This window comes from Lynx canadensis, chromosome C2, assembly GCF_007474595.2.
Source record: "Lynx canadensis isolate LIC74 chromosome C2, mLynCan4.pri.v2, whole genome shotgun sequence".
Taxonomy (NCBI): Eukaryota; Metazoa; Chordata; class Mammalia; order Carnivora; family Felidae; genus Lynx; species Lynx canadensis.
Genome location: NC_044311.2, coordinates 157,108,618 through 157,128,501, shown reverse-complemented (window position 1 = coordinate 157,128,501; position 19,884 = coordinate 157,108,618). Strand labels below are relative to the sequence as shown.

The window sequence follows — 19,884 nt, the reverse complement described above, 5'->3', positions numbered from 1 at the left end:
TATATTGCTTTGTGTAGCATGGACATTTTAATAGTATTAATTCTTCCGTTCCATGAGCATGGAGTATCTTTCCGTTTGTGTCTTCAGTCTTTCATTAATGTCTTGTCATTTTCAACAAACAGGTCAGTCACACTCCTTGGTTAAATATATTCCTAGGTGTTCTATCTTTTTAATGCAATTATAAAAGGGATTTGTTTTTTTAATTTTACTTTCTCTTTCTGATAGTTCACTATTAGTGTATAGAAATGCAACAGATTTTGGGGCACCTGGGTGGCTCACTCGGTTAAGCATCAGACTTCGGCTCAGGTCATGATCTCGCGGTCTGTGAGTTCGAGCCCCGCGTTGGGCTCTGTGCTGACAACTCGGAGCCTGGAACCCGTTTCAGATTCTGTGTCTCCCTCTTTCTCTCTCCTCCCCCACTCATGCTCTGTCTCTCTCTTCTCAAAAATAAATAAACGTTAAAAAAAAAATTTTAGAGATGCACCAGATTTTTACGTATTGGTTTTGTACCGCTCAACTTTATTGAATTTATTTTAACGATTTTCTGATGCCATCTTTAGGGTTTTCTAATGTATATTATCTTGTCGGCCTCAGATAGTGACAGTTTTGCTTCTTTTCTTTCCAATTCAGATACTTTTTATTTCTTTTTTTTTTTTTTTGCCTAAGTGCTCAGGCAAGGGTTTCAAATACAATGTGGAATAAGAGTGGTGAGGATGGGTTTTCTTGTCTTGTTCCTGGTCTTAGAGGAAAGCCTTTCAGTGTTTCACTATCGAGTATGGTGTTGGCTGTTGGTTTTTCATCTATGGCCTTTATTATGTTGAAGTATGTTCTGTCTGTACTTACTTTGTGGAGAGTTTTTATCATACGTGGACATTGAATTTTGTCAAATGCCTTTCTGCATCGATTGAGATGATCATATGGTTTTTATCCTTCATTTTGTTAATGTGGTGGATTACATTGATTTGCAGATACTGAACTGTTCTTGAATTCCTGGAATAAATCCCACTTGATCATAGTGTAGGATCCATTTAATATATTGTTAAATTCAGTTGCTAATATTTTGCTGAGGATTTTCACATCTGTGTTTACCAGGGATATTGGCCTGTGACTTTCTTGTGGCAATCTTGTGGTTTTGGTATTGTGGTGATCCTAGTTTCATAAAATGTTCCCTTCCTCCCCTCCCGTTTTCTTTCTTTCTTCTTTTCCTTTCCTTTCTTTTCTCTCTCTTTTTTTTGGAAGAGTTTGAAAAGAACTGGTATTAGTTAATTCTGTTTTGAACATTTGGTAGAATTCACCAGTGAAGCCATCTGGTCTTGGACTTTTGTTTCTTGGGAGGTTTCTGATTATTGATTCAATCTCCTTACTAGTAATCAGTTCAGATTTTCTATTTCATCATGATTCACTCTTGGTAGGTTATGTGTTTGTTTATCCATTTCTTCTAGGTTGTCCAATTTGTTGGCACACAATGGTCCATAGTAGTTTCTTATGGTCCTTTGTGTTTCTGTGGTGTCAGTTGTAACATCTCTTTTGTCATTTCTTTCTTTCTTTCCTTTTTTTTTAAGTATGCTCCGTGCTAGGCATGGAGCCCAATGCGGGGCTTGAACTCATGACCCTGAGATCAAGACCTGAGCGGGTGTCAAGAGTTGGCCACGTAACTGACTGAGCCATCCAGGCACCCCATCATTTCTGATGTTTCCCTTCTTGTCTTGTCTCTGTCTTGGCGAGTCTGGCTAAACGTTTAGCACCAATTATCTTTTCAAAGAACAGCCCTTAGCTTCACTGATCGTTTCTATTGTCTTTTTAGTCTGTTTCATTTATTTCTGCTCTAATGTTTGTTATTTCTTTCCTTCTACTAACTCTGGGCTTTGTTTTTTCTTTTTTCTAGTTTCTTGAGTTGTAAAATAAGGTTTAGTTGAGATTTTTCTTGCTTCTTGACAGAGGCATTTATCACTATGAACTCCTCTCTTAGAACTGCTTTTGCTGCATCTATAAATTTTGTTGGTACGTTACATTTCCTTTATTGGGGGGGGATCATAAGGTATGTTTTTATTTCTCTTGATTTCTTCTTTGACTTATTGGTTATTCAGTAGCGTGTTGTTTAATCTCCACGTATTTGTGAATATTCCAGTTTTCTTCATGTAAGTAATTTCTAGTTTCATACCGTTATCAGAAAAGATGCTTTATATGATTTCAGTCCTTTTAAATTTGTTAAGACTTATTTTGTGTCCTAACAGGTGATTTGTCTTGGAGAACATTCCACTTGCACTTGTGAAGAATGTGTATTCTGCTTTTGTATGGAATGTCCTGGTTCATCTGGTCTAATGTGTCATTTAAGGCCAGTGCTTTCTTATATTTTTGTATGTAAGTGGGATATTAATGTCCTCTACTGTTGAGTTGCTGTTTCTCCCTTCAGGTCTGTTAACATTTGCTTTGCATATTTAGGCGCTCCTGTGTTGGGTGTGTAAATATTTACAGATGTATCTTACTGTTGGAACGGCTCCTTTAGCATTGTGTAATGCCTTTCTTTTGTCTCTTTGTTTGAAGTCTATTTTCTCTGATACAAGTATAGCTGCTCCAGATTCCTTTTGGTTTCCATTTGCATGGAACAGCTTTTTTTCTTTTCTTTCTTTCTTTTTTTCAATCCCTTCACTTTCAGTGTGTGTCCTTAAATTTGAAGTGAGTTTCTTATAGGCAACATATAGATGGGTCCTATATTTTAATCTGTTCAGCACTCTGTGTCTTTTGATTGGAGAACTGAGTGCATTTACACTTAAAGTAATTACTGACAGGCACGTGCCTGTTGCCATTTTTGTTGTTTTCTGACTGTTTTTGTAGTTTCTCTCTGTTCCTTTCTTCTTTTCTCTTTGTGGTTTGATGACTTTGGTGGTATGCTTATGTTCCTTTTCTTTATTTTTTGTGTATTTGCTACAGGTTTTTGCTTTGTGGCTACCACGTGGCTTACATACAACAACTTCTGTACAGTCTATTTTCAGTTGATAATAAGTTTGATCCCATTCTAAAGCTCAATACTGTTATTCTCCCTTCACCCCATATTTGATATATTTGATTCACACTTTACATTAAAAAAATTTTTTTTAATGTTTTATTTATTTTTGACAGAGAGAGAGAGACAGAGCATGAGCGGGGGAGGGGCAGAGAGAGAGGGAGACACAGAATCTGAAACAGGCTCCAGGCTCTGAGCTGTCAGCACAGAGCCCGATGTGGGGCTGAAACTCGAGCTGTGAGATCATGACCTGAGCCGAGGTCAGACGCTTAACCGACTGAGCCACCCAGGCGCCCTGACACTTTACATTTTTTTAATGTGTGTGTCCTTTAACTAGTTTTTGTACTTATAGTTATTTTTACTACTTGCTTTTTTTTAACCTTCATGCTAACTTTGTAAGTGATTAACCCAGTACTTTTACTATATACTTACCTTTCCAGTGAGATATATTCTTGCACATGTGTTCTCGTGAACACCCTTTCTTTTCAGCTTAAAGAATTCCCTGTAACAAGGCCGGGTTAGTGGTGATGAACCCCTTTAGCTTTTGTTTCTCTGGAGAGCCCTTTACCTCTCCTTCACTTCTGAGTTGTAACTTTGCCGGGGAGAGTATTCTTGGTTGGAGATTTTCCTTTCAGTGCTTTGAATGTATCGCGCCTCTGCCTCTGGCCTGAAAAGTTTCTGCCGAAAAGTCTGCCGATAGACTTAGCATAATGTGCATGTACATAACAAGTGGCTTTCATCTTGCTGCTTTTAAGATTCTCTCCTGAAAAAAAAAAAAAAAAAAAAAAAAAAGATTCTCTCCTGGCTTTTACTTTTTGGTAGGTAATTATAAGGTGTCTTAGTGTGGGTCTCTCTGGGTTCTTCTTCCTTGAAACTCTCTGGGCTTCTTGGATCTAGATAGATGCCTGTTTCCTTCCCCAGATTAGGGAAGTTTTCAGCCATTACTTCTTCAAGGAGATTTCTGACCCTTTCTCTCTCCTCCTCTGGAAGCCCCATGATCCAAATATTAGTCTACTTGATGTCTTATGAGCTCCTAACTGTCTTCGCTTTTTGTCATTTTTGCTGCTCTCATTAACTGAGTTCCACCGACCTCGAGTGGCTGATCCTTTCTTCTGCTTCATCTGGTCTGTATTTCAGTTCAGCTGTTCTGTTGTTCACTCTGCGATTTCTCTTTGGTACGATCTTATATTTCCCATCTCTTTGTTGAGGTTTGGTGTCCATCGGTTTTTGTCCTGTTTGGTGAGCGTCTTCGTGACCATCACTTTGAACTCCTTATCGGTAAACTGTCTCCGTTTCACTGAGATGCTTTTTCCTGAGGTTTTATCTTGTTCTTTCCTGGGAACATATTCTGTTTGTCCATTTCGCTGGACTCTCCGAGTTGGTCCCTGTACCAACTGGGAACACCCGCCTCTCCCAGTCAGGAAGGAGCGGCCTCGTGTAGGAGATGAACCTCGTCATTCAGTCCCGTCCCAGCTTTCGGTTGTCACTCAAACCTTCGTGCTGTCCCAGCACCTGTTGTGTCTTTGATACCTCCCGCAGTGGAGGGTGTGCCAAGACTTGTCATTGTCCCAGAGCGGAGGGTCTCAGCACGCAGATTCAGGGTGACTGGAAGCCAGGCCCACCGGCAGCAGCTTTTTAAGGTGTGCAAATACGTACAGTCCTGTGGGGCCTTAAGCATGAGCCCCACTGGTCACCAGAGCTAGGCACTCTGCAGGTGTCCCCAGTATGGCTGTCACAAAAATCGGGACTCCGGATGAGTGTGTAAGTTCTTTTCTGGGCGATGCCAGTGAGCTGGTGCAGGGCAGAGGGAGAGTGCCAAGGTGGTGCCATCGCCGTATTTTCGTAGAGAGCAGCTCTGTGGACCGTGGAATGTGTGCCAGACCTGAAGACTACCTCTCAGCTCCAGGACACGCAGAGAGGCCTCCTTCACGGAAGGATGGGGGAGTGTGCCTCAGCCTGCCCTCTGTGCAGTGCCCTGGGGATGGCAGCCTGCCAAAAACCGTTTCTCCGACTGTGGTAGACCCATCAGACCCAGGAATGCAACGTCCCCTGGCCACCAGCACCAGACGATCAAGGGACATCTCCCCCCGGTGGCAGCTGTAAAAAGCAGGGTGCCGGCTGTGTGTAAAACTCCCTTCTGGGAGACATCACACTCTGGATTTCGGCAGAAGGTGAACACGAAGACAGTGGCTGCCCGCTGAGGTCCCTGGAAGGGATCAGGTTGGTCCCAAGATGCACACCTAATCAGAAGCACACCCCGCAGGCTGCAGTCCTCATGGTCAGCTGATAGCCCTCCTGCACAGAAAGACCGGCCTCTTGCTTTCCCCGGGGGTGGTAGCTGTTTAAGAACTGCTTCTCTGTTAGTTAGAGTCCTGTGGGACCCACAGCACGAGTCCGGTGGCCGCCAGAGCCCGGCGATGTAGAGATGTCCCCTGGAAGCCGTCGCAAAATTTGGGGCACCAGATCGGTTTGAGCTCCTCCCTGTGTGACTCTGATTGTTACAGGTTCATGGGACCAGCAGCTCCGGTTTCCCTGGCCTCCAGAGCCAAGCGATCAAGAGGTGTCCCCTAGGTGACAGCCACGGAAATCAGGGCACTAGATACGCGTAAAGGCTGCCTTCAGGTGGATGCTGGTGCCCGGGAGCACAGCGGAGGGAGAGGCAAAGATGACCCCCCAGTCTCTGTCCACAGAGAACCGTGTTCCGCCAGGCTCCTGATGAGTGTGAAAAATCAGACGCCTGCGCCCCGGTGGCCACTCAGATGCCAGCAGGTGCACCTCCGTGAGTCTGGGCGTGGTCCACGGGCTGCCTGGGAGCTGGGCCCTGGGGAGGGCCAGTCCCCGCCCCAAGCCCTTGAAGGGAGGTTTCTCACATGGCTCCCGTCTTGGGGGTCTTGGGATGCGAGTCCCATAGGATTTCAAAGCTAGATGATTTGGAGGCTCGTTTATGCAAGCGTTCGTCTTAAAAGTTGGGGTGCTGCTGTTCAAACCCTTTACCCCTCAAGAAGCAGCTCTGGGTTTTGAGTTTCCTCCTGGTTGTGAGATACTGTGCGGGGGTCATGATGAGATTGCGTCCCAGCTTCTGTTGGCCACTTCAGTGTGGTTTTCTTCTCATTTGCTTGATGTGCAGTTATGACCCAGCCAGCCTTAGTGTGTTTTGGGGAGCAGATTGTTCCGTTTGTAGCTGTAGACTCCATGTTCGTGGGAGGAGGGGCGCCGAGGGTCTCACTGCATCGCCATGTTCTTCTTGTGGCTTTGATTTGCGTCTCCCTTGTGACCGATGACATTGAGTGTCGTTTTGTGTGTTTATATGCCATCGTAAGTGTCTTGGTCTTTTGCTGATTTTTAATCACGTGTATTGTTTTCTTATTAAGTTGTAGGAGTTCTTCATATACTGTAGCTACAAGTCGTTTGTTGGATATTTTGTAAATATTTTCCCTTAAACCATGGCTTGCCTTGTTTTAAAAATTGTGGAAGAAAAACGTGATTGTATCTTACCAGTTTTCTTTTTAGGTTTATTTACTTAGTTTGAGAGAGACAGAGACAGCGCGAGTGGGGGAAGGGCAGAGAGAGAGGGACAGGGACAGGGACAGGGAGAGAATCCCAAGCAGGCTCCGTACTGTCAGTCCAGAGCCTGTGGCGGCCACTTTTCAAGCCACTATTAAAAATATGTTTTTAACGAATTAATATTCTCAAGGGGTCAATGGCATCGTTTTTGCACATTTCTCTGATACTAGGATTTTGTTTTTCTTTTTGAAGCTGTTTTTGTGAGTAGACACCAAGCTGTCGGTGCAGGTGTGTATTTTGGAAATAAAACGAGTGTCGCAGAAACGTCCCCCGTGTTACTGTAACTTCCCTGACCACTAGGTGCCGCTGTTGAATAAGGATGCGGCTGAGACTGCAGCCGACCGGCTGCCCCTCCCCGGAAGGCCCTGGAAGGCGGGCGCGGGAGGGAGGCTCCAGGGGTGGGTCCACAGATGAAGAATGAAGCAGCCCTTTTTGGAGTGAGCCCCCCCACCAGATCCCTGGAGGATGAGTCCCCCGCCCCCAGCAGTTTATCACTCCTCTGCTTTAATTTGTCCGGTGTTATGCGAAGGTGATTGGCCTGGATTTCAGATGACTGGGTGTGTAGCTCCTGGTGAGCTGGGTTCTGGGCTTCCCTCTCCCGGTCGGCTGTCACGCAGACGCCCGAAGGGGGACTGAGACGGTCAGAGTGTGTATTACTGCGCCCGAGGGGCTCAGCCTTCCCGGCACTCGACCTCAGTTGCACTTGACTCCTGCCTCCTCGCAGTGCTGGCTGCCTCGCCGTTTGTCCCGCGGCACTGGCCTCGCGTTGGGGCCCTCGCTGCCCCTTCCTCTTCCTCCCGCGTGCTGGGCTCTGGTGCCCCTGGCAACAGACGGGGCTCTCCCTGTGCCCGTTCTTGTTTCCTGCTCAGGGTTTCTTAGCAGGTGTTACTGGTGCTTCGAATGAAATAGTTGTCCTTGTGTGCACTTTCTTTATGGCCCCTTCCACCTAAATGGCAGTAGCATTCCCCAGTCACCGTGGACACCCGACGGCGGCACCCGAATTTCCCAGTGTCCCCTGGGAAAACTCTAGCAACTGCCACCAGGTCCCCGCGGCTCCACCTGTCCCTGTGCACACAGCCCCCAAGTTTCTCCTGCTAGTGTCCACTCTCCCTTGAGCTTCAGACTCGTCTGAGATCTCTCCGCTGGTCTGTTTTCTAGTCTCCACCTTAATGTGTTTAAATGAGAATTCTTGCTTTCCCCTCAGACCTGCTCCTTCCCCTCCCGTCCCGGTAATAGTGCTGTTCGCTTAGTTGTTTGGGCCGGGGACCTGGGACCAGTCCTCACATGTCACACCCATTTCGTCCCTGTCTGCGGGACAGACCCCCAGAGTCGCCACTCTGACTCAAGCTGTCACCTTCCCTGCCTGGACTGTCACAGTAATGGCTTAAAACTGTTTATTAGCCTGAAATACAGCCGGCCTAGGGTTCAGGTTCAGCTCGGTGAGCTTCTCAGAGAGAGCATCACCACCCAGATGAGCAGGAAGGCTGCCAGCCCGCCAGAACCCCACTGTGCGGGGCCCCCACTCCACCAGAGCAGCTCTGTCTTCATGGGGTAGTCACTGCTTTGCTCTGTGTTTCCACCGAAGCATGCATTCTTAAACATTGTCGTTTAGAGTGCCTGTTTTTTAATGGATGTAATCCATCTATAAATGTAGTTACATGTTGTCTATTCTCTTTTTTTTCTTTTTAAAAATTTATTTATTTATTGTTGACAGTGTGAGAGCAGGGGAGGAGCAGAGAGAGAGAGAGAGAGAGAGAGAGAGAGAGAGAACTTTAAGCAGGCTCCATGCTGTCAGCACAGAGCCCGCTGCAGGGCTTGATCTCAAGAGCTGTGAGATCATGACCTGAGCTGAAACCAGGAGTTGGGCACTTAACTGACTCAGCCACCCAAGCACCCTGTGTTGTGTATATATATATCTGGCTGTGTACGCATATGTATAGTGTATTATGTGTCGTGTGTGGTACGGGCCTGGTTTCTTTTGCATGACTGTGTCGCGTGTGGCTGTGTGTCATTTATTTTTACTTTTGTTCCACTGTATGAATTCACCACAGTTTCTTGACCTCTTCTATTGCTAGATATTTGGGTGTTTTCATTTTTTTTTTTTTTGGCTGTTACGAGTGATGCTGCTGTAAATATACAGCAAAGACACAATGGAATATTTCTCAGCCATAAAAATGAAATCTTGTCATTTGTGACAACATGGATGGACCTTGGGAGCATTACGCTAAGTGGGATAAGACAGAGAAAGACCGATACCAAATGATCTCACGCATGTGTGGAATCTTAAAAACAACTCACAGAAGGAGAGTACAGGTTGGTGTAGCCATGGGGGGTTAGCAGGTGGACGACATGGGTGAAGGGGTCAGAATACAGACTTCCAGTTATAAACTAAGTCCAGGGGATGTCACGTACGGCCTGGCGATGAGAGTTAACAGTGCCGTGTTGTGTATTTGAAAGTCGCTAAGGGGCTAGATGTTAAAAGGTCTCATCAAAAGAGAAATTTGTGATTGTGTGTGGATGGCTGTTAACTTGCCGGACTTTGCTCATTGCAGAATATATACGAATATCGGCTCCCTGTGTTGCACACCTGGGACTAATATGACAGTGTAAGTCAATTCTGTCTCAGTAGGAAAGAAAGGAGCCCCCCTCCGGCATCACCTTCACCCTGAGGCCTTTCTTGCCTCAGGTGGGCGTGTGTCTTTGTATCACTTTACCACCTCCCTCACTACATTCTTCAGTACGTCTTTTCATGTGTGTTTCCTCACCTACTGGCTGTCTTCCTTCACTGGAACGGAAGGGAAGCCCGTGGAAGGAGGGGCCTTGTCTCTCCTTCACCACTGCGTCTGCGCTGGCCGGAGGAGTGGGGCCTGGCAGCCGCGTGGGTGCCGAGGGGAGTGTGGACACCACTGCCCCGGGGCTTCGTGCAGCCCCTCAAAGCTTCAGACAGGACCAGAGGGCAAATGTAAGTAAATACCATTTGGATGAGCGATTCCGCGATTAGAATTGTAACTGGGCACTTTTCAGGACATCAGATTACATGGCAAAACACAGACGTGACACGCTTCCAGGCCAGCGGTTAGAGCAATATTTTGATGACACCGGTGAAGTATTTAGTTAGAGTGTCCTGTGTTTACAAGGTGTAGATTCACCGTGGCCCTTCTCTCGGCCTCTCTCGCTTAAGCTGTTACCCACGGGGGGAAGTGTGGTCTCTGTCTCTTTAGGGAGAGTGTGAGCTGTTACAGCGTCAGACCCTTACTTCCGTCCAGTGACATTTCGTCCCCGTCTTCCTGTGGAGACTGATCCATAGGGCGGTGGCAGGGGGCTAGAGGCTGCTGCGCATGCGGCCAGGTGGTTGGTACCTGGGTCTGCAGCACTTGTGGTCAGGTGGCAGGTTAACTCCCGGTGCACACGTGCGCGCGTTTCTGTGTGCTTGTCCTCCGGAGGGGGTCGCGGGCTCCCGGCGACTCCCGGCGGCCTCCTTTCCCACCTGGTGGTCCCAGTTTACATTCGTGCCCGCAGGGTGTGTCTGTGGCTCCTCGGCTGGGGGGAGGCGGCCTTCTGTCCCATCTGGACGCTCGGGCTCCTGGGCTGCTCCGCTGGGGGCACTGTCATCCCGTTGTGGCCTTAGTTTCCCCACAGTTAATGAGTTGAGCACCTTGTGACATGTTCCTTCATTTTGTGACGTGTCTTCAAGTCTTGTGCTTGATTTTCTTTTGGGTGGTTTATGTATTTTTATTGATTCTGAGAAGTTTCGATACTAGCTCTTTGCTGGTTATGTCTGTAGCAAATACCGTCCTCTCTGGGGCTTCCCTTTTCGTTCTCTTAAAGGTCTCTTGGGGCGCCTGGGTGGCTCAGTCGGTTGAGCGTCCGACTTCGGCTCAGGTCACGATCTCACGGTTCGTGAGTTCGAGCCCCACGTTGGGCTCTGGGCTGATGGCTCCGAGCCTGGATCCTGCTTCCGATCCTGTGTCTCCCTCTCTCTCTGCCCCTCCCCCGTTCATGCTCTGTCTCTCTCTGTCTCAAAAATAAATAAACATAAAAAAAAAATTTTAAAGGTCTCTTGATAGCAGAGGCTCTTAGTTTCAGCGTTCTTAATTTCACCCATCTTTTCCTTTGATGGTTGGTGCTCTTTGGCTTTACCTCTGTAGTTGGTCTAAATTATTTATTGTTTTATATTTCATAAAACAACTGAAACTAATTTTGGGGGGAGTCAGCTTTATTGAGATAAAATTTGCACACAATTAAATGTGCTACTTAAAATATTTTTTTTAATGTTTATTTTTGAGAGAGAGAGAGAGAGACAGAACGGGAGTGGGGGAGGGGCAGAGAGAGAGGGAGACACTGAATCCGATAAGGCTCCAGGCTCTGAGCTGTCAGCACAGAGCCTGACGCGGGGCTCGAACCCACGGACTCTGAGATCATGACCTGAGCCGAAGTCGGACGCTCAACTGACTGAGCCACCCAGGCGCCCCTCAACTTAACTCTTTTTCAAGAAGTCTGGGCTGTTCTCAGTTGTTTGCATGTTTGTGTATCTTTTAGAGTTATCTTGTTTGCATTTGGGCAAGAAGACCTGTTGGGATGTTGGCTGAGGCTGCACGGAATCTGTAGGTGCAGTTGGAGGAGGATTGAGAACTGTAATTTTGAGGGTTTCATCCATGCTCGAGTCTCTGCTTGGGAAGGCCTTCAGAGCCGTGGCGGTTCTCGCATGCTACAGGTCTGCACGGCTTTTAAAAACTTACCTGTATGTGTTTCCTAGTAGAGTTGACGTCTTTTTAAGATTGTTCTAGTTTGCTCATACACAGAAACCCATTCAGTCACATGTCTGGACCTCGTAGTCAGCAGTGTTGGCAAACTCACTTCTTCTAGTGTATCTTCTGATTCTTTTGGACTTTGGGCGTATGTGACGTGGCATCTGTGAGTAACGATGGTTTTACTTCCACTTTTCGGAACCTTACGGCTTGTAGTTATTTGGCAAGCGTTTGGCAATTTTATGGCCCTTCAGAGAACCAGTTTTTGGTTTTGTCTGTCTGTCTGTTTCTTGCCACATCAGCGATGTCTTGGGCGCCTGGGCCCGACAGGAAGTGCATCTCTGGCCCGATTCCCTACTCCCGGGTGGCCACCCTTCTTGCCCAGGACCGTTCTTCTCTTGTCACTCGTCCGCGTCTGTGTGCGGGTTTGGGTTCACTCTGGAGCCTTCCACATAGAGGACGAGGAGGCCAGGACTTGGGACGGCGTTTCTCGGTGGCGGGGCTGGGCCTCAGTCTCTCGGCGGCCAGTGGTCTTCGGCGGTTGCCGAAGTGCCGCCTGCTTGCTTCTTCCTACTTTCGTTCTCGGTGCTCGGGCCTGACGCTCCGTGGGGTGCCACGTCGGGGGCTCACAGATTGAGTAGAGTGGCGCCGGGGACCGACAGCTGTGCCGTGCGTGCTCCGAGTCCTGGTTCACGAGCACCGGTCGGTCCCTCGTTGCTCACGCTCAGAAGGGCCCGTGCCGCCGCTCACAGCGCCAGGAAGCACCATCCGGTCGGAAAACTGGACGCTGTGCTTGACGTGTGAAGTTGAATCGAAACAACCGGCAGGGGTATTTTTGAAAGATAATTGACCCCTTCGGTTTCTTCCTTTGTCAGATGAAAGGGTTTATAGCTCCAAAATTCTACGTTTTGCTGCCGTAAAGAGCCGCGTACATAGTCGTTGTTGGAAACGTAACGGGAATAGGCGTTCACTTTGGACAAACGGGGTTTTAATCTGTTAATGTATATACTCCACAGTTGTCGTTTGGTTAGAATGCCAGCCTGATACTCATTCTGTTTCATAATGCTTTTGCTTTTTCATTTTGTAGAACTGACGCTGAATCCTCCGGAAGGAATTGTGGCGGGTAAGGCACTAAAGTTAGCTTCTTTGTAATTTACTTCTAATTGCCAAAGTGGCCTTCTAAGTTAATTGTGGAAAATTTTTTTTGTTTTTTGCAGGTCCCATGAACGAAGAGAATTTCTTTGAGTGGGAGGCGCTGATCATGTAAGTTAGTTATATGTGCTGTTAGTTTCCAAGACGTTATTGGACATCAGAGCCCGGAATCCAGCTAGCAGCAGGGCTGTGCTCAGAAGTCTCCATTCGAAGAAAAGGCTTCACGCACCTGTTAAATTGAGCTCTTTTTTAATCTGCTGGTCTGAGTAGAAAACAGCAGAGACGTATATCCCGAGAAATGAAAATGTTTCCTGAGAGTCAATAAAAAAGTTTTGTTGTACTTTATATTTGCAGAGTTTTAAAATAATAAGTGTTGAATGTTGAGTGGCAGTGCTGGGTTAGCCTCAAACGGTATCGGTGGCTTTGACTTCGGGAAGTCCCTAGGAGCCCACGGGTTTTTTTTGGTTTATTTTTTTTAAACATGTATTCATCTTTTGAGAGAGCGAGAGAGAGACAGAGCACCAGCTGGGGAGGAGCAGAGAGACAGAGACAGAGACAGAATCCGAAGCAGGCTCCAGGCCCGAGCTTTCAGCACAGAGCCCGACGCGGGGCTCGAACCCACGAATTGTGAGATCATGACCTGAGCTGAAGTCAGATGCTTAGCTGAGCCACGGAGGTGCCCCAAAGCCTGCAGCTTTGAAGGGGGAAAGGCCCCCGGGGTGGGGAGGGGAAGATCCCTTGGGTGCAGGTGAGCCTCCGGCCTGCCCCCTGTGCGCCTGCACTTTCCTCTTCCTCCTGCTCTGTCTCCATTCAGCCCCTCCTCTGCTACTGCTTTCTTCCTGTGCGTTGCATGGCCTTCCATTGTCCCTGACCCCAAGACGTGGCTTTGTTCTAAGGAGAGCAGTGCGACTCCTGGCCCTGTTCTAGAAAGATCCTGACTGGATCTCGTGATCTTTCACCTGGTGATGTTGCTTAGAGCCGCAAATGGACCCCCTATTCTAGAGTGTTCCAGGGCCCTGTGAGCCAGGCCCTTCGATTGCCTTCTGTCCACTTCAGATGTACATTTTTGACCATTCTTAGATTTACTGTATTTTCAAATATACGTGGTTAAGTAAAAGTTAGGAAGTTGGGATTTATCCTTAGTCTCTCAGGTTTCTCTTCGGTACTATGAGACCTCTCAGGTGGCCAGCACGTGCCGAGGCTTGGTTCTGGGGGGTTGAGACGTGCTCTCAGGGGAGGGACCGGGGCTGTGGCCGCACAAGTCCTCGCTCTGTCTGCGTGTGCCCGTTGCGTCCGCCACGCGAGTTCTTACTGCTTCCCGTGTTCGAGAACCACATTGCTGGCAAGTGTTGTCTGTGGAGGTGAGATGATATGGAAATGGATGAGAAAAGGAGGCTTTTCTGATAAGCAGGATATTTAAAAATCATCAGTAAACATTGTCCAGAGGAAATACAGCACGCCTAACATTCCCTGATAATTTGTAATACCCTGATCGCTTGGGCCTGTGGTACCCAGTTTTTCCTGTGTTTAAATGTTTCTGGCATGGGGACGTCTTTACAGCCTATCTGGGTACGTAAAAGGGTGTTGTAGCTTTTGTCCCCTAAAGCAATTCTAAACGGGACGGGGCGTCTCCTGGTCGGCAGCGTCCCGCGTCTAATGGGACATGGCATTATCTGCTGTGTCGGCTGTAGGTCCTTTGATTTTTAAGGAGACGGGAGATTACATCATAAGAACGTGATTTGTCACCGCCATTTTTCACGTACCGTGTCATGTGTGTCGTCTCTGTGCTAACGTGGACACAGGTGCACGGGTTCCTGTCAGTGGACCCCCCGTCTTACACGACACTGGCCTCTGCACATCAGCAGACTCCTTTAGAAGCCCTTTAAGGGACACGTCAGGCCCTCGGAATGGTTTCTGAAAAGGTGTTTGTTAAAACCTGTTAGCATAACCGTTACTAACTTTAGATCAACACTGTAAAACGAATATTTTGAAAACCCATGTTAGCAGTTAGATGCAAAGGCAGCAAAAGCAAAAAGTAAGCAAGTAGGATTGTGTCAAACGAGGAAGCTTCTGCTCAGCAAAGGAAACCACCAACAGAAGGAAGAGGGAGCCTATTTGCAAATCACCTGTCTGATTACGGCTAATACGCAAACTATAGAAGCGCCTCGTACACCTCAAAAGCAAAAAGAGAAACAGTCTGATTAAACGGTGGGCAGAGGATCTGAACAGACATTTTTCTAAGCAAGGCCTCCGGACGGCCGACGGGTCCATGGAGAGATGCTCCACGTCACTCATCACCAGGGGAAAGCAAGTCAAAACCTCAGCGAGATTCCGCCTCACACCGGTCAGAGTAGAATGGCTGTCACCAAAAAGACAAGAAATCCGAAGTGTCGCTGAGGGTGTGGAGGAGGAGGAGCCCTCGTGCGCTGCTGGTGGGAACGCACACCGGGGCAGCCGCCGTGGAAGACCGAACGGCGGTTCCTCAGACAGTGAAAACGAGAGCCACCCTTCCAGCCGGCAGTTCTGCTTCTGGGGCTTTATCCGAGAGAAGGAAACCACCGTTCGAAAGGACGTCTGTACCCCCGTGTGTACCGCAGCGTTACGTGCGACACCCGAGGCACGGAAGCGGCCTGAGTTGGTGTCCATCGGCGGATGAATGGATGGAGGAGATTGGGGTGCGTGAGATGGGCAGAGGCGGACAGAAGGTACCGCGTCCCGGCTGCAGGCGGGTCCCGGACGTGCTGCCGTCACCGACCTCGTGGTGCGTGTTGGAGAGTCTCCAAGACGGTAACTCTTGCGAGTTGTCGCAAGAAAAAGATGGGTGGCTTTGTGTGGCGACGGATGTTCCCTGGCCTCACTGGGGTGACCGCGTTGCAGCGTCTACGGATCCGGAGTCCTCGCGCCCCACGCCTGGAACAGAATGCTCCCGGTCAGGCCTCGGTTTAAAAGGAGGTGATGAAGCTTTCTCAGCTGGAGCGCTTTTGTGTTTGAATGGGGCTTTTGCCTTCGTGTGGGATTCCCCTGCTCCAGGGTCTGCTGAGCCTGTGGGTCTTGGTCCTGTTCCAGACCCTTTTACAAACAAGAGGCCGTTTACAAATGTACTTAAAACATCTATTAAGGAATTAACTGTCCTCCCGGCGATTGGTCTCACCCTGCTTTTTGGCAGACAGCTGGCTGGATTCCACTCCTCAGTGATAGCTCTGCTCTGCTTTCTTTTTATTCTTTGATTGTCTGCAGAGTTTCTTTGTGCGCCGGCGTTTCTAAACCCGTACCTGCCCCGTTTTCTGGGAGGCAGGGTGCCTCCGGCTTTGCCGCCCTGCTCCTCTGCCGGGCCTCCGTCTCTTGTCAGTTGTGCGGTGGGGAAAACCGCTTTTCAGGGGCTCGGGCCACAAGCACGGGGTGCCCGTTCTATTAGGGTTCCCGTCTGAGGACGCGGGTGCATCCTTGGTGACCCCAGATCTCCCCCCGAGAGAACGGGAGGGAGGGTGTAGGATGGGAGCGGGAGAGCTAAACGATAAAATTGCCCCCGCCGCTTCTTTGATTGAAAGTAGAAGGCAACCCCGATGGCTTTTGGCTGAGCCGAACGGCCAAGAAGGGGGCTGGGGCTGCTGGCCTCAGATGAACAGACGTGGGGGACACTGCTCGTAATTCGTGTCGAGAGCGGTCTGACCCGGCAGCCCCAGCCTTGGGGGTCTCTTCAGCAGACGGTGTTCTGAAGATCTCTGCGTGAGGTTCATTTCTGCATGCACTGCAGTAATTAGAAAATGGAAACAACACTGTCCGACATAGTTTATGAAACATCCGTACTGCCCAACGTCGGAATGCCGTGTAACACCGACAAGGTTTGGGCAGAATCTCCATGCTGGCCCAGAAAGGCGTCCATCGCGTGTCATTGGGTGGACAGAGCAGATTAGGGAACAGCGGGCCTGGACCAGTGCCGTCCGTGGGGATGATTTCCCGCCCCCGGGACACTCAGTGGCATCTGGAGATAGTTGTGGTTGTCACAGCTGGGGGACTAGGGGAGTCCACTGCCAGTGTCTGGGGGGAGCCGCGGAGCACCTCGCCGCGCAGACAGCACAGGCCCGTCGGGCCCAAGATGCCGCTGCTGAGGTCGAGAAACAAGTTTTGCCTGTATTAGGTGTATAAGTTGAAGATTCTGGTGATTTTATAGTTTTGAGGCCATTCCCACAACAGTTTTACAGCATTTCCTGAAAGGTCTTCGGGCCCACCGGTCAGTCCCCATTCCCACCCTGAGCCGTGGGCAGCCTCTGTTCCTTTTGACCCTCGAGATGGGCGGTCCCCGGACTTCTCCTGCAGATAGAATTATAAAGCAGCCAGTCTTGTGTGTCCGGCTTCTTTCACCCTCCTGTGCATTTGCGATTCTGTCCCCTTGCTGCGGGTGTCACGCCTTCGTCTTTGCCACTGACCCCAGCCTCTGGGGGGACGGGCCGCACCTTCCTCCCCACCCGCCAGGCGAGGGGCCTTTGGCCGCTGTGACCAGCGCTGCTGCGGTCCCTCGCGTACCGCGTGGACCCCGTTGTCGCTGTCTGAGCATCGCTGGGTCCACGGGAGTGGAGGTGCCGTGACACAGAGTAAGCTGATGTTTTAATGTCTCAAGAAACTGCCAGGCCGTCTTCCAGAGTAGGTCAGAGTTTTACGTTGCCACCAGCACGAACGAGGGCTCCCTCACCCACGCCTGCCCTGGGTGTGAGGCCACACCTCACCTTGGATTTGACCTGCGTTTTCTAAGGACTAATGGTGTTGAGCATCTCTTCATGGGCTTATTAGCCATTCATGTATCTTTGGTGAACTTGAGAGGTTTTGCCCATTTTTAATTGGCTTGTCTTCTTTTTCTTAATTTAATTTTATCATTATAAAAATATTTATTTTTGACACACAGAGAGAGAGAACAAGCAGGGGCAGAGAGAGAGAGGGAGACAGAGAATCTGAAGCAGGCTCTGAGCTGTCAGTGCAGATCCTCATGTGGGGCTCGAACCCACAAACCGTGAGATCATGTGGATTGCCGTCTTTTTGAGTCCTAAGAGTTCTTTATATATTTTGGATGCAAGGCCTTTATCAGACCCGTGATTTTCATGTTTTCTTCCAGTCTGCAGCTTTCCTGGTCGTCGTCTTAATGGAGCCTCTTGAAGCTCAAAGGTTTTAATTTTGATGAAGTGCAACCTCAGTGTTTTTCTCTTGTGGGTCATGCTTTTGGTGTTGCATACCCAGGGTTAAAAGGGTTTCCGTTTTGTATTTGTGGTTCTTCTATTGACCTTTTAAATTTTGATCCATCTTGGGCTGATTTTTTTTTTCAATATATGAAATTTATTGTCAGATTGGTTTCCATACAACACCCAGTGCTCATCCCAAAAGGTGCCCTCCTCAATACCCATCACCCACCCTCCCCTCCCTCCCACCCCCCATCAACCCTCAGTTTGTTCTCAGTTTTTAAGAGTCTCTTATGCTCTGGCTCTCTCCCTCTCTAACCTCTTTTTTTTTTCCATCCCTCCCCCATGGGTTTCTGTTAAGTTTCTCAGGATCCACATAAGAGTGAAACCATATGGTATCTGTCTTTCTCTGTATGGCTTATTTCACTTAGCATCACACTCTCCAGTTCCATCCACGTTGCTACAAAGGGCCATATTTCATTTTTTCTCATTGCCACGTAGTATTCCATTGTGTATATAAACCACAATTTCTTTATCCATTCATCAGTTGGTGGACATTTAGGCTCTTTCCACAATTTGGCTATTGTTGAGAGTGCTGCTATAAACATTGGGGTACAAGTGCCCCTATGCATCAGTACTCCTGTATCCCTTGGGTAAATTCCTAGCAGTGCTATTGCTGGGTCATAGGGTAGTATATTTTTAATTTTTGAGGAACCTCCACACTGTTTTCCAGAGTGGCTGCACCAGTTTGCATTCCCACCAACAGTGCAAGAGGGTTCCCGTGTTTCCACATCCTCACCAGAGTCTATAGTCTGCTGATTTGTTCATTTTGGCCACTCTGACTGGCGTGAGGTGATATCTGAGTGTGGTTTTGATTTGTATTTCCCTGATGAGGAGCGACGTTGAGCATCTTTTCATGTGCCTGTTGGCCATCCGGATGTCTTCTTAAAGCATTTTTTTTTTAAACATTTATTTATTTTTGAGACAGAGAGAGACAGAGCATGAACGGGGAGGGTCAGAGAGAGAGGGAGACACAGAATCTGAAACAGGCTCCAGACTCTGAGCTGTCAGCACAGAGCCTGATGCGGGGCTCGAACTCACAGACCGCGAGATCGTGACCTGAGCTGAAGTCGGCCACCCAGGCGCCCCACGGATGTCTTCTTTAGAGAAGTGTCTATTCATGCTTTCTGCCCATTTCTTCACTGGGTTATTTGTTTTTCGGGTGTGGAGTTTGGTGAGCTCTTTATAGAGTTTGGATACTAGCCCTTTGTCTGATATGTCATTTGCAAATATCTTTTCCCATTCCGTTGGTTGCCTTTTAGTTTTGTTGGTTGTTTCCTTTGCTGTGCAGAAGCTTTTTTATCTTCATAAGGTCCCAGTAGTTCATTTTTGCTTTTAATTCCCTTGCCTTTGGGGATGTGTCAAGTAAGAAATTGCTACGACTGAGGTCAGAGAGGTCTTTTCCTGCTTTCTCCTCTAGGGTTTTGATGGTTTCCTGTCTCACATTCAGGTCCTTTATCCATTTTGAGTTTATTTTTGTGAATGGTGTAAGAAAGTGGTCTAGTTTCAGTCTTCTGCGTGTTGCTGTCCAGTTCTCCCAGCACCATTTGTTAAAGAGACTGTCTTTTTTCCATTGGATGTTCTTTCCTGCTTTGTCAAAGATTAGTTGGCCATACGTTTGTGGGTCTAGTTCTGGGGTTTCTATTCTATTCTATTCTATTCTATTCTATTCTATTCTATTCTATTCTATTCTATTGGTCTATGAGTCTGTTTTTGTGCCAATACCATGCTGTCCTGATGATGACAGCTTTGTAGTAGAGGCTAAAGTCTGGGATTGTGATGCCTCCTGCTTTGGTCTTCTTCAAAATTACTTTGGCTATTCGCGGCCTTTTGTGGTTCCATATGAATTTTAGGATTGCTTGTTCTAGTTTTGAGAAGAATGCTGGTGCAATTTTGATTGGGATTGCATTGAATGTGTAGATAGCTTTGGGTAGTATTGACATTTTGACAATATTTATTCTTCCAATCCATGAGCAGGGAATGTCTTTCCATTTCTTTATATCTTCTTCAACTACCTTCATAAGCTTTCTATAGTTTTCAGCATACAGATCTTTTACATCTTTGGTTAGGTTCATTCCTAGGTATTTTATGCTTCTTGGTGCAGTTGTGAATGGGATCAGTTTCTTTATTTGTCTTTCTGTTGCTTCATTGTTAGTGTATAAGAATGCAACTGATTTCTGTACATTGA

General features: G+C 48.0%; 1 protein-coding gene across 2 annotated transcripts in view; it reads left to right on the top strand.

Moving 5' to 3' along the window:
- Positions 1 to 19,884, top strand: part of UBE2G2 (ubiquitin conjugating enzyme E2 G2) — a 40,114-nt gene that overhangs the window by 4,935 nt on the left and 15,295 nt on the right. The window contains exons 2-3 of one of the 2 annotated variants that reach the window (XM_030328693.2): positions 12,404 to 12,439; positions 12,534 to 12,579. The exons of the other annotated variant lie outside the window; for it this stretch is intronic. Of the exons in view, the coding sequence (XP_030184553.1) occupies positions 12,404 to 12,439; positions 12,534 to 12,579 (82 nt within the window). The remainder of the gene's footprint in view (positions 1 to 12,403; positions 12,440 to 12,533; positions 12,580 to 19,884) is intronic. 2 annotated transcript variants of the gene reach the window in all.